Source organism: Anopheles coluzzii, chromosome 2 (genome assembly GCF_943734685.1).
Source record: "Anopheles coluzzii chromosome 2, AcolN3, whole genome shotgun sequence".
Taxonomy (NCBI): Eukaryota; Metazoa; Arthropoda; class Insecta; order Diptera; family Culicidae; genus Anopheles; species Anopheles coluzzii.
The window spans coordinates 14,535,935-14,549,649 of record NC_064670.1 but is presented as its reverse complement, the minus strand read 5'-3'; the positions used below and the strand labels follow the sequence as shown (position 1 = coordinate 14,549,649).

General features: G+C 47.7%; 1 protein-coding gene across 4 annotated transcripts in view; it reads left to right on the top strand.

Annotated features, from left to right (window-relative positions):
* Positions 1–13,715, top strand: part of LOC120950547 (uncharacterized) — a 39,531-nt gene that overhangs the window by 12,886 nt on the left and 12,930 nt on the right. For all 4 annotated transcript variants that reach the window (XM_040368671.2, XM_040368670.2, XM_040368673.2 and 1 more), the window contains exons 2-3: positions 9,222–9,860; positions 12,021–12,065. In XM_040368671.2, the coding sequence (XP_040224605.2) occupies positions 9,790–9,860; positions 12,021–12,065 (116 nt within the window). In that variant the 5' untranslated portion in view covers positions 9,222–9,789. The remainder of the gene's footprint in view (positions 1–9,221; positions 9,861–12,020; positions 12,066–13,715) is intronic.

Genomic DNA, 13,715 nt, shown 5'->3' with positions numbered 1-13,715 from the left:
TGGCGAGTGAATGGTTCGGTATACATTTCATCTACGTATATCGCAAAGTAATAACGTGTGTAACGGTGCGCGCGATACATTATTCATTTCGTATAAATCTAATAAAAAGTAATATAAAAGTAATGCAATTCCAAAAGCCGGCGAACGGAAAACAGTCCCTTAATTGAACAGTCTGGCAGCAACAGCGGCCTCACAGCGACAAGCGGACGCCTATCATATGGCATTAGGCAACCCGTAGGCACTTCAATACTTTCTTGTGATGAATTTCTTTCCCGTGCTTTGCGAGTGAAACAAAGGGATGATGGGTGCACAATGTTTACAGTGGTCCTAACAATAGCGAAAACATATGAAGCGTCAAAGTAAAACCACTTTACAGCCTTCGGCAGCGATACGGCGGCGGGGAGTAGAAATTGAAAATAAATCAAATTTTCAAGCCCATTGTGTTTGCTTTCTAGGGAGGGGTTTTGTTTTTCTCCATTTCGAAAATTTTCCCTCCACGACAGACTCCCCGCGTACGTAAGCGGCATCATGTGTAAAAACGCGCCAAAGTTGCTGACTTGCTGCTGGTTCTGCTGCTCATTTTTTACCCCCTTTACGAGACGAAGAATAACAAACAACGATGCAGTGAAGCAACGTTTTATCTTCTACCATCTATCCTGAACCCCTGGTATCCCAAGAACAGTATGAAAGGAGGGAGTGTGTATCGATTACGGTCATTTAAAATTATGGCATAATTCCTTGCCAACGGTAACGCTGGGAAACGGTCGGTTTGGATCAAGGCAACTGAGACGTTACCGCCGGTACCGATGATGCATGAGACGCCAACGACGACGATCATGCCGATGATGATGATGATGATGTTCTTCCTCATCCTTGTGTATTCCACCCCATTTGCATCGCTCCGCACCCACCCGCGTGGAAGTAATTTTTCATCGTGCTCCACATCGTTTATATTAAAATGTGAACACGGCGACGGTCCCCAACCGACGCGGGCGCATCCGATTCCACACGGTGGTTGCGCTTATTGCGGTACGAACGGTGGAGGCGCCCGGTTGCTCTCTGATATGTGTGTGTGTGTATGTGTGCCTCCATCCCGCTGGTGTTTATTTTTAAACCGCCAAATTGGAATGCGACGTGCCGCTCGATCCGAGCGCCGCACGTGACGAGTGAAGCGTCGGTGCATGTACCGGACGGGGGAAACAGCGTAGGACGAGCGTTTGCTGTAGGTGGTTCCTTCGATGGAGGTGCGCTCCATCGGTTGTTTTGTTTTGCCCGCCCCGTCACTTTAGAATGGACCGAATACCCCCTCCTGGAGGATAGAGGATGAGCCTTACAGCTTCATTGTGCCACACAATGGATGAGTGTTATTTTTGAGTAATTTTACGTCGTTTTTTTTTTGCGACGAACTTGCGGGAGACAAATTGCTTCAAATTGACCTGATTCTATGACGTGCCAACAGCAAGCATGGGCAAGCCTGAAGTAACGCAAACAAAAAATAATAATGCTCATTCCCTGGTTCGCACGTAATAACGCATACCCGTTAGTCTTTCAGACTCATTGTGCGCATATTGAGCGTGAAAAGAAAATTCAGATGAAATTGGCTCATACAAAAAAAAAACTCCCCTCGAATGCTTGGTTTTTGCCACGGTGCATTTAATAAATTTAATATTTACCTTCATTTGTTTGCACGTTTTGTCCCTCGGTCTATTCTTTTGCTACTGCTGCTGCTGCTGCGTCACCACAAAAGAAACTAATTAAATGCTACCTTCGCTGTGCCACACGCTGTGACTTTGCGTTCTATTCTGCATCGCGCAACGAGATCCCGCCGAAACGACGCACCGACCGACGTTGGCGTGCACTGCGAAAGCGTCCCCAAATCAAAAAGCAACATCAACAAAAGCCAGACGACGCCAGTTTACCGCAGCTCATCAGTGCCAGCGGCACGTTCTCTTGCTGCGCTTTGCTGCGGATGGTTGCTTGTTGTGCGTCTTTCTCTCGCGGCTAATTTCTTACAGATGAAAGCTCGCCCGGATTTTGAAACGGCAAAAGAAAAGCTCGCTGCCGCTTATCAGCTTCAAAGTTAGTGAAAACTGAAATAATCTGCAGACAAAAACACACACAAAGCTGAATTGGGATTCCCATTCAAGACCGTCTTGATGTCTTTTTATTTGTTCGTCACAATGGTACACACTACGGGAGCGTGAATTGGAGCAGCTTTTGCTTGTAGTCAGCCAGGGGAACGTAAATGAAAGCTGCTGTTAGGATTAAATAATTGGCTACTAGAAAGTCTTGTCCTATTTAACATATATCAAGAGTCATATCTTTAGAACTCTTTAAATGCGCAAAGAAACATTGCAAAGGAGCGCTCTACTGAGCACAATTTCAATCGATAATTTTAACGAAAATCTGTTGTAACAGATTACACTCACCACTTTCCCTCTTCAACCAACGGATTACGCTAAACTCGTCAAGCGAAATGGGAGAAATTCCACAATCTCTTAAGAGCGTCAAGGTGATAAAAATATTATTGAACCATTCGCACGCTTACAATAAAAACAGACCGCCCGGAAGGCCCGGTCCAGCCTGCGGAGGCAATTCGTGTGCCTTCCGAGCCTTCTTTTGCCAATCGTCAATGCCAAAAATGGTTTGCCCTGTGCCGCGGAGAAGGTTGAATGAAGGGTAAAATGTTTACGTTTTTCTGCGAATTTCGGTTGTTACCGTAGACAAAGCTTTTTGTAAGAAATGTGTGTAGCAAATTGATGGTCGCCAAGAAAGTCAGGGGAAGGAATTAAGCTGAACAATCTGAATTAATTTATCGAAAGAAAGGAATAAATTCACACTAATCGAGTGCAATCGCCGGTACAAGCACCTGGCTCCCCGGAATTTAAGCTCTTTACTGCTCAAAAAGCAGTTAAATTGTCCTTTCCATCGCTGTCGATGCTGCACTAATTGGAACAAACTGATGAAAAGCCCTACCACTTACACGTGCGCTTTCCAAGAAGCAGAGCATAGTTTTTTTTCTCTCTCTCGTTTTGTTCCAGATGGGGTCCAGGTGAGCAATGTCACACTTTTTTCCCGGAATGTAGAAAACCCATGCCCACACATGCCCGGGATGCCCGCTACACGCGACACGGAAGGGCGGGAGCGTAGCAATGCAGCCTCTCCATCGTCATTATGCTGTAATTATGCTTCCGAGTCGGCGGACACTTTTGCCAACGAAGCCAACCCAGACGCTGTCTTCATCGGCAAGCAAAAGGGGGAATAGGAGAGCGCCGAGTGCCTTTAACGGGCTTGCCACCCAGTGGCACGTACTCCAAAGCGCTGCCATAAATTCCACCGGAGTTCCAGCACCAAGCGGCCCAGATGGTGGCCACTGCTCGCAGCCACATCCACCCCGGGCAGAACGCAGCAGAGAGGCGTGCAAAAAAAGAATGAAACGCTGATCACTTTCACCATGGTGGTCGTGCGCTCGGTTTGACGTCACGCTGCAACTGGCACTCGGCTGGAATCGACGTTTTCCGGTACAATTATCAGGAAAAACACTTCCACACCGTTGCGCGAGGGTGCCGCCGCATTCGTTCGTGGTGCTTTTAGCAATTTGGCACGAAGCTGCCCACAGCTTCCGCAGCAGGGGAAGGACGAAATGGTGTTGAAATGGGGACTGAGGCGAGGGAATTTAATTTCCATACACCTTCTAATTGCGATCCTCTCGGTTATGGGATCGGCTAATTCACCCGGTGCATTCGGCCCGGTCGGGCTGGTGTAATTGGAAATTTAATCCAAACCAAAACACACACACATACAAGTCACGATGGTTCAGATAGGTAGGGTAGGATTACCCGGCAGCACAACGGGGCTGTTAAATTGTTGAATGCTTTTGTTGGAAAATGTGTGAAAATGACCGCAATTAGAGCAGGTGCTGTGTTGGATGGATTATTCAGCTGAGTGGTGTGCAGTGTGCAACAATTTCCACTTGCACACACAAATGTTGGCGACTCATCGCATAGTCCATAGCTCATACAATATGCAGTTGAGCCATTACTTCCAATTTCTGAGCCGTTCTTGTTCTATAGTTCAAAAATACGAACGAATCAAGCTCGTTTAAACACATTCAAATTACAGAAAGGTGTTTTCAACAGTATTTTACGACAGCAAAAGCGCCCAAAACCATTCATACTCAGCTATCCAGCGTCGCCATTTTTGACTCATCTATACCGTTATGTACGCTATGTAGAAATACATAAAAAGGCCTGGTGTTTCCTTCAGGCAGTATCGATTCAAATTTTAAGCTTCAATGTTCCACAGCACAGCCAAAAAACTTTGCAAAACAGATGTTTGCGAGCGATTACGCATTTTTGTTTTAACATCCAGCTTCTGCTGCTTGCCTGGAGCGTACTTTTTTTTGATTTTGCTGCCAATCAGCATCCTAAATTTTCATCCATTCTCTTTCGCTTCAACAAAGTTCTTTTCGCGTGATTTTTCTTCCACTCCCGTTTTAAAATCAATCACCACCAGTTTCTGCCGATGCGCCCCAATTACTGTTGTGCGAAACAAATCAAACTCATCGACCGAAGAAAAAAAAACCCCTAAGCAAGGGAGGCAAGTAAGTAAAAGGGAAAGACATGTTGAATTTCAAGCAGCAGGCGACGGCTTGTTGAATGATGATCAGTGTGTGCGGAAGCATTCATCTATCAACGGTTGGGGCGACATTTTTGGCAACCGATAGGGACCGACTTTTCCCGACCCATTACACCCATTACAATTACAAACCTTCCAGGCGCTGCACGTGCCATCGGCGGCAACTCGGGTTTATTGAGTTAAAACACATCCCCCACCCCCATTCGTACCACAACCGGGCAACTTTTACGACCCACGGTTTGTTTACGCGTCGGCAAAGGGGGGGGGGGGGCGGTGGCGGTCGTATCGGCCAATATTTGCACAAAGCACACAGGTGCAGCTCATAGGAACATATGTATTTATTTGTGCTCGAGTCGTCGTTACACATTACATGCCTACACCTTTCCCGGCCGCCGCATTGATGAGCGATGGTGAGGCCAATTCGCACTCGAGTAGCCATCGCCGCATCGGCAAAACACTTTTGCCGCAGCGTGTATTGTTTTGTAATGTTTTCTTCGTCTTCTGCTTTGATTTTACAAGACTCTACAAACGGCGAGCCGTCACGTGAAGGTGGTTCTGGCCGTCCTACAGGCAATCTATCGACACTTTTCTATCGCTTTTTCAAGGGCCCTTCACACGCGCCCGATGCACCGAGTCAATTTGTGCGCGAAAGTAATCACATTTTTGCGATAAAAGCACATTTATTACTTCCTCGGTGTGCTCGTTCGTCCGACCGGTGGTTGCCTCTGTGGTGTCATGTCGTGTGATAAGTGGCATATGACAGCAGCAGCAGCAGCAGCTAGGGGCGACTCCGGCAAAGGGGAAAGACAACACTCACACCCCGGTGAACGTGCTTCAGCGATGAACAGACCGTAAGCAATCGAGTTGACACATGCACCTTTGGCAACGTTTAGCCAACGCTCTTCTGTAGGTAAATGGTGAATGGTTAAAGTTGGTTCTATTCAAAGCAGCTGGGTTGGTTCTATTCAGAGCGTGCCCAAACTATCAAACAAACTTGTTTATTTGTCCGAGCTGGTAGTGCTGGAGTTCACAACATTAGTCCACATCTTCCTTGCAATACGACACAGCTTGACTTTCAGCAGCACAAAATTCATGCTGCCTTCCACTAACTGCTGCAGACTGTTTTACCGTCGGAAGCAAACGTGCACGACAAAAGATCATTTCCGGCCTGGGGGGGGCACAATCGTTTCTGCACAAAAGCAATGCTTTTCCGACGCAAAGAAAACACATCCACCCAACCCTGCCCAACACACGCACACACAGAAAACCTCGTCACGATCGTCGTGATACGGCAGGAAGCAAATATGCTTCGCGTCAAGCGGTCCCCATTGAAACGTGGGAATGATTGAAACGCTCGGCTCTCCGAACGTCGAGAAACTATTCTTAGCAAACGGAAATCTCGGGTCCGAACCGTGCCAAAGGGAAGGGGAGAGTGCACAGTTTCCGTCTTTCATCTCATTAGTCATTGGATTTCCCGTTTTTGGGCCGACGCAGCCATGGAGCGAGAAGGGTTTAATGAGGGATGGAAAGTGATGGCGCTCATTTCCCGACGCATGGGCAGGCTTGACAGCTGTGTGTGATGTACGAACATTCGCACAATGAAAGTAACCGACAAACGGGGGTCAGTTTGGGTTCAAACCTTTGTTTATTTTGACAAACAGGTTGGAAGGTCCATTCGGTCTGTGTGTGTACTTTTGGTTTGGTTTTAATGCGTCTTCAAGGGCCGCCCGATGTTCAACTGACGATGACGGCACAACTGTATGACGAGCGTTGCTTGATGCTGCGTTTTGTGAGTTCTTGCAATTTCATAAGATTTTTCGAGATACAAACAAAAAACCACACACCAATACACCGAAACACTATCACGCTTACATTGCGCTTCAAGCGTGAACCGGCGTTTAACATCAATTGTCAAGTATGCTCTCCGCCATTGTCCCACCGAGCAAACCAACAGCGAATGCTAAGGAGGGAGGAGGCAGCTCTATTGATCGCTTGCTTTGCGAGGCTGTTTATTTGCACAAAAACCCCTCCGCCAAACCCCCAAACAGCCCCTGCCAAACCGAAGCGACGGAGTGTACATTTCCGGAAACATCGGAAGCTACCGAGTCGGGTGAGCAAAAGTTTATCGTTGCCTCCGAGTTTGTCACTGCTGCCGTTGCCAAAATTTGGCATACTACCACCACTACTACTACTACAACTAGCGCGACTGTTTGCCGAGAGAGAGACAGATAGAGAGAGAGATAGAGAGAGAGAGAGAGAGAGAGAGAGAGACAGAGATACAGAGAGATGTCACAGGCAAGACAAACTTGCTGCACCCTCACCACACACAGCACAATCGCAACAATGCACGGCGTTTAATGTAATCGACACAATCGACTTCCAAAGCACGTTTGATAACGTTCACCATCTGGTCGGCCTGCCGTTTTGTCGACCCTTTACCGTCGGTTTCCATCGCCCCCTGCCGTACGGCACAACGGTGACGCATTCAAGCCATCCGATCCATTGCGATGCGATTGACGTTTGCGAGCGTGACCACCGCCGGTAGACTGTAGAAGGTTCGCAAAAGCAAACTTACCCCATCGGATGGTGGGGTCGATGCTTCCGAATGCCACTAACATGCAGGTGTTACTATGAATCGCAAACAGGCGGGACAGTCTTCGAAGGTCAGGCAAAACTCGGGGCCTCTCGTTCTGTGAAACCTTAGCGTGTGTGTGTGTGTGTGTCTGCGAAGCAAACGAGCAACTTATAAGACCGCAATGGTGGTTTGCTCGAGCGAACTTTCGACGCTGTGGGTCAATTAAAACTTTCGCGACACGTACTGGGCTGAGGGGCTAAAGAGGTTTGCGCGATGAGCGATAGTAAACTTTGGCCCACGTTTACGGCAACGCTGTCATCGGTTAGCAGATGTTTCTTTTTATTGTGATTCAATCGATCGATTTCCACGGTGTTGGAACATATTCGTTGATGTTTGTATGATAGAGTAAGTTAATCTTCATCGTCGGTGTCGTGTGTGAGTCTATCATGCATGGATCAGTTAACGTATAATTTATGTGGGAAAAGAATCGCATCATTAGTTGTAGTTTTTTTTTTTGTTGCAGAAGTTGCACTCTTTCAGCTTTGAGTCAGTAATTAGAGATGAAATTGAACTAACAGAAAATATAAGCATTTTTTGGTTTCATTTATTAACACATCAGGCAATAAGTAATTAGCTTAAATCAGGCTATGGATATACATGTCGTCCCGTCATATTGAACTGTTGAAGATATTAAGAATCATTACCAAAAAAACCCAAAATTTCACTATTACCCGGCGCTCTAGCAGCAATCGAACAAGACATCGAACATGAAAAATGTATGGGATTTGACATGTTCGATTTGTTGTTTATCAAATCGAACATGTCAAATCCCATACATTTTACATGTTCGATGTCGTGTTCGATTGCTGCTAGAGCGCTGCCTTACTTTCAAGTATTCTTCTGTATAACACTCTTTGTTTAGCCACTTAAACGGAATAAGATTGTACTGCTTAAATCTGAAAACATTCCAGATAAGATCCAGAACTCTCAACCCCCAATTAGACCGTAATGAGCACTTACCATGGGCCTCTGGTGCAAAACTGCTCTTTCCTAGTAATGCTGTTAAAATGTAATAACAACGTGCATACATCAAATAGACGTGTTGAACTGTGTTTCAACAAAACTCCCAAGCGCCTGTATTCCTGTACCGAATGAGTGTACCTTTGTGCCAAACCACATGCGAAGCCTTCTCCTTTCACCCTACGTTGCTATGGTTTTTTTTGGGGGGAACATTTCACTCTTAATAAGCAACCCATTTTGCGGTTCAAATTAAACAACACTGATGGACGTGCCATAGCATAGATCCCGAGACCGAGCAGTTGCCGTATGACTGTTGATGTAAGTTTTGAGCTACACCCGATACCCAGAAAAGGCTCGTACGCATAGCAGGTTTACAATGCGACCAACCTTGTGCAACATTTCCTCGAAATTTCACCGCACACAGCACAGGATTTAAGCTGCTGCTGGGAGTTGTTTGTGTCGGTTACGCATCCTAACCACGGTCCGGCTAGTACCTCCCATCTGGGACAGTAACTCACGGGAGCTCTGGTTTGTACTGGTTTGGTAAAATATTACTTCCAGCTGAAGGGCAAAATAACCGTGCAGGCTCGTTGAACGATGCTATGCATTTTTATGTTCTGCCCCTTCTGAAACGCTTCTGGCAGCCATCAGCACCACTCAGCTCAGAAATTAGGCAGATAAATTAAATTTCAACCAACCGTTTGGCTCGAATGGCTAATAAATTAGTCAGCTCCCAGAGGCCTGGCCCTAACAGGATTCATGCTACACACCGTGCCCACCATGCCCACTTTCAATTAGAACAAATGGCAACGGGAGCATCGCGTTAATTGTGTTACGCCGGACGCATCGATCATACGAGCCGAACGGAGAAAGGCGCAGACGAGTGCCAGACGACCGTTCTGCAACAGCCGAAAGTGTGCGGGTGGGAGTGTCATCTTTCATCCATTCTTACACACTGTCACACTCTTCTCTTCCATTATCTTTACAGCTTCATCGATCGTCCCAGTCCATCTGCCGGGGTGAGCAAAATCGATACCGCTGCGATATCATCCTACACGTTTCCTGGGCTGCTCTGGCGCCGACTTCCTTCCTTTGGTACCTTTGTACCATCATGAAATGCTGACTTCTTTTATTGCCGGCAACTGCTGCCGCCTTTGCCGCTGCTACAATGGAAGCCGAGTTGTCCAACCATCGCTAGGCGGAAGAGCAACATAGTGCACCATACACACACACGCACATAAACCGCTATCCCAAAGGACGGCGCAATGCTGCATCCTGTACCGTCGCCGTGCACCATCTACCGACGCCTGCAAATGTCTGTCAGCATTTTATCGCGCCGGCATCAGCCCCTGAAGCAACAGCACCGGCACGACGGTGCACGCCTCAGTTAATACCGTCTCCAGCAACGTCAACGTCGCGTGAAGAACACCAGGCCGGACCCGGCGGTAAGGCTGCGAAGAACGAGACGCCCTGTGCACCCTTGCGTCATCTACGGGTTGAGGCCGGCACGCTTTAAAAGGCTATCCATCCAAAGCGAAGAAGTGCACGGCGCAACGATGTTGAAGGAACGGGACGACCAAGATCAGGAGATATGCAAAGCACCGTCACCATCGTCGACGGAGGACAGGTAAGGACCGTGAGATATAGGTACATCGTTAGCGTCTAACGTGCTATACCTTTGGGTGGGCCCAGGCGGGATGGTGCTCAAATTATGCTTAACCGTGCTCGCCGACGCTTGATGCGTGTTTGGAGAGGGCGTGTGTGTGGACGAGATGCTCGGTTGCAGTGAAAAATGTGACCCACATTATCACACGGTCGCTGTGTCGGTGTGCCGCTGCGGCAAAAAGCGTACATTGCCCCATGCTGTACCAGGTTCTGCAGCCCGGTTGAAGCTGTTCTGCAAATTTGCTTTAATTAGCGTGGAGTGTTTCCAGTGCAACGGATATTATTTCTTGTGTACTAGTTTATCGCAGCATTTCCAGTGCAGTTTCTTACGGGATTAGTTGAAAACCATGCAGACACAGATGCCATGGAGACGATGCACCGACGATTCTATTTCATTATTTCTTGCAAGAGCGCCATTCCGTAATCTCGCACAACCTCCGGAGTCTCCAGCCGGCAAACAGTTTCTTACCATAAGTGTGCTGCTGCTCAGTGGAGCAGCTCCAAAGAACCATTTATCCTCATTGCCGCCAACTCCCAGCCAGCTCGTTAGCCGTTAGCAAAACAATCAATAATGTATCCGACGCCCCCTTGAAAGCTTATCGCCGTCCGTACGCTGGTAACACGCGCCCTGGGAGCCCCGGGAACGGAATTAAGGACGCAACACATTCTCTGATTTAGACCAGGGCCACTTCGCAGCGGGCATACCGGTGCCATAAATTGCACTCGGTCGCTGTATGTGCCTGTGTGTGTGTGTCGAAGGACAGTTTCGATGCAATAAAAGCAGACAGTAATATTTCCTTCCCATTCCCCGGTGCTGAACGATTCGTACGTCCTTTCCCCTCAATAGATGATCATTCATTCTTGGGGCTCCCTTGGGATGGGAGGTCCCGCGCGGGTGTTACCTCCACAACTCCACAGCCGGCAACAAACGGTGCATGTAAATTTTATTCCACAACACAGCGGCAAAGAGGACTATCTAAGGAGACAGACCTAGAGACAGGCCTTCCATATCGGATCGGAAGCAAAGCGTCACGTTTCAGCGTTGAACATAATTCTTGCGAGTGCCCACCTTTTTGCCATTCCTTTCGCTCGCCGGATCGTTCGCATCCGCCTGCCTCCTGTGTATTGGACTGTGTGTGTGCCTGTGTGCGACTCTACCTGTCCCTTTATCTTGTTCGGCCTGCTTTTGGGCCCATTTCGGGATTCACATCCGGCAAACCGGATATATAAGACACATATCTGTCTGTCTTGGCTGCCAGCGGAAACTTAGCGCCGTTTCGCAGACGTTCGACAGCAGAATACAATGAACAAAAACACACACACGCACACAAAACCGATGACAGCACAGGTGGTGTGGTGTGAAGGGCAGCAAAGGTTATGAGTAAATCTTCAAAAGGTTCGGTTCGGCGGCAATATTTCTGGAAGCGCAAACCACTCCGAGCACTGCCGAACGCCGTGCTGCTCGATTTTTTACGAAGAAAGCAGCTGGGCAGAGTTTATAGGCTGCTCCCTGGCGACGTCTTCTTCTGCTCGATCTCGACCCATCTCAATCGCCAAGGGAAAGTGCCTGCTTCCGGTGGCCGACTTCCCTAATATCCTTCGTCAGCGAAAGCGGTGCTTATATTGGTGTACGTATGCCTGTTCCATCGTCTTGAGAGTTTAACCTAATTCTTGCCGTTGGTGGTGGGGTGGGTTCGGTTTTTACCACGGAGCCCGTTTGCCGTGATGAATTAGATTACGAAACCGTTTCGTTTTGCACACCGGCCTTGGAACGGAACGCTCCGGGTTGGTTTGATTTGTGTGCGGTGATAGCAATGATGACTATCAAATATCAAACACCGCACAGAGCCGAGACGTGAAAGCATTCGTTCGGCGCTGTGGATTACCGGTTTGTGCCACTAACGAGCAAATGGTTGAGCAAAACTTTCCCAAGGCTGTCTTGTTAATTACTCTAGAAGCATATTATTTATCCTTCTCGATACAAAGTGGCTCACGTTGAGCTGTTGGGCGTCATTTCCACTAAGGAGCAAACAGAAAACCCCCCTTTACCTGAACCGAAATTGAATCGGAAACTGTTTGACATTCTTTATTCTTTCGACTTCCTTTCTTTTGTATCCCACAGAAAGCTACACGATGCGTCCGATGCGGATCCGGTTGGCTCCCAACGGTAAGTAAATGAAGCATCTGCGCCTTACCATCACCTCCTTCTAGCCGGACGCCTCCTGTGCAAACCCAATTCCGGTTTGATTAAGCTCAAACAAATAAACCAACATACACACATGGAGGGAGCACAGTTTCCCTTCGGGGCAAACCAATCTGACAGTAAATAAATTGTAATCCAGCTTAAATTCCTGATGCCACCTTTGCGGTAACTGTGCGGGCCAAATGTGAGTGGGGACAAAACGTCTGCATAAATGCACCAGGAAACGCCACAAATAATGGAGAACCGACCACTGTGTTGAGCCAGTGTGTGTGTGTGTGTGTGTGTGTTGCAAATCTTTCGCATACTGCAACAATGGGCAAACATGAAAAAACACAACATACCACCACTGCACACCAGAAAGGGCTGATATCCGGGCCAGCCACATTTGCCACCACTCGTCGTCACCCTTAAACCCATCCACTGCCCTCCTGCCTCCACGGGTGAAGAACGAAAGGAATGCAACCGGAGTCGGCGTTGGTGTGTGTGTAAAGCTGTGGTTTTGGGTATTCAGGGGAAAATGGTTTACCATTCCCCTAGAGCAGTAGCAGCGCGCGGTAGTCGTCGGCTCCCCATTTGGGAGTATCGGATAGGATTGGACACAATCTGTACCTTCCACGAGAGGGTCGAGGGTTTGGCTGGATTACATGCTTACACCACCCGATCGGAGTGAACAGCTTCGATGCTTGGCTTAAGCTTTCCCCTTCCCTGCTCATTCGGATAAGTGGCGTGTAATGCGGTAGTTTTGATAGCACACGCTGCACACTGGCGCTTTGTGCCATTTTTCTTCCTCACCGCTAGAAGTCACACTGGCGTTACCGCTCGCTGTTTCACTGCTGCTTGTTGTGTTGGGTTACGTTTTTCATTTTGTTGTTTTTTTACTCATCTCCTTTTTCTACTCTATTTTACCATGGTGAACTTACCTGCAATTTACTGCTAGAATGACTAGCGAAGGTTGTGTTTTCCGTTTTTTTTCTACTGAACTCCCAACCCAGTCCAAAGCACCGTAGATGGTGTGAGCTCTCGCGAGGGCTCTTAAGGTATGGGTTTTTGCACGAACACGAACGAAATGAATGGAACGACCGGATGGGGGGAAACGAAATCTTTGAGGCTTCCCTTGCGATTGCAGGATTTAGATTGGTTGGGCTTCGAAACTGGATTAATCCGTACCGAGCGGGAGTATCGGCGAGCGAGGGTAACATATTCCGTGCATTAGATAAATTGAATTGTGTGCGCGATCGAAAGCCGCATTTCGATTACTTTCGCATACGTTTTATTTTAATTTTTGTAAATCCCAATTGAAACATTTGATGCTTTTACCAACGGCGAAACAATACAGCAGAAGCCCAACAACTTTTTACGCATTAAAAAAACACACAAACTAATTACACTGCCAGGCACGGTTCGGTTCCAAAAATAAACTCCCATCGAGTGCCTTAAGCGGCAGCTTCCGGATTAGCATAAAATATCACTCCCCCCTCGATAAGCCAACCAGTTTTGCAAACACACGCACAGTAGCATAATAAGCTAATGCTGATTTATGTGGGCGTTCGGCGTTAATTCGTTTCCCACACGCAACAAAGTCCCCAAACGGTATAGAACAGTCTGTAATATGTG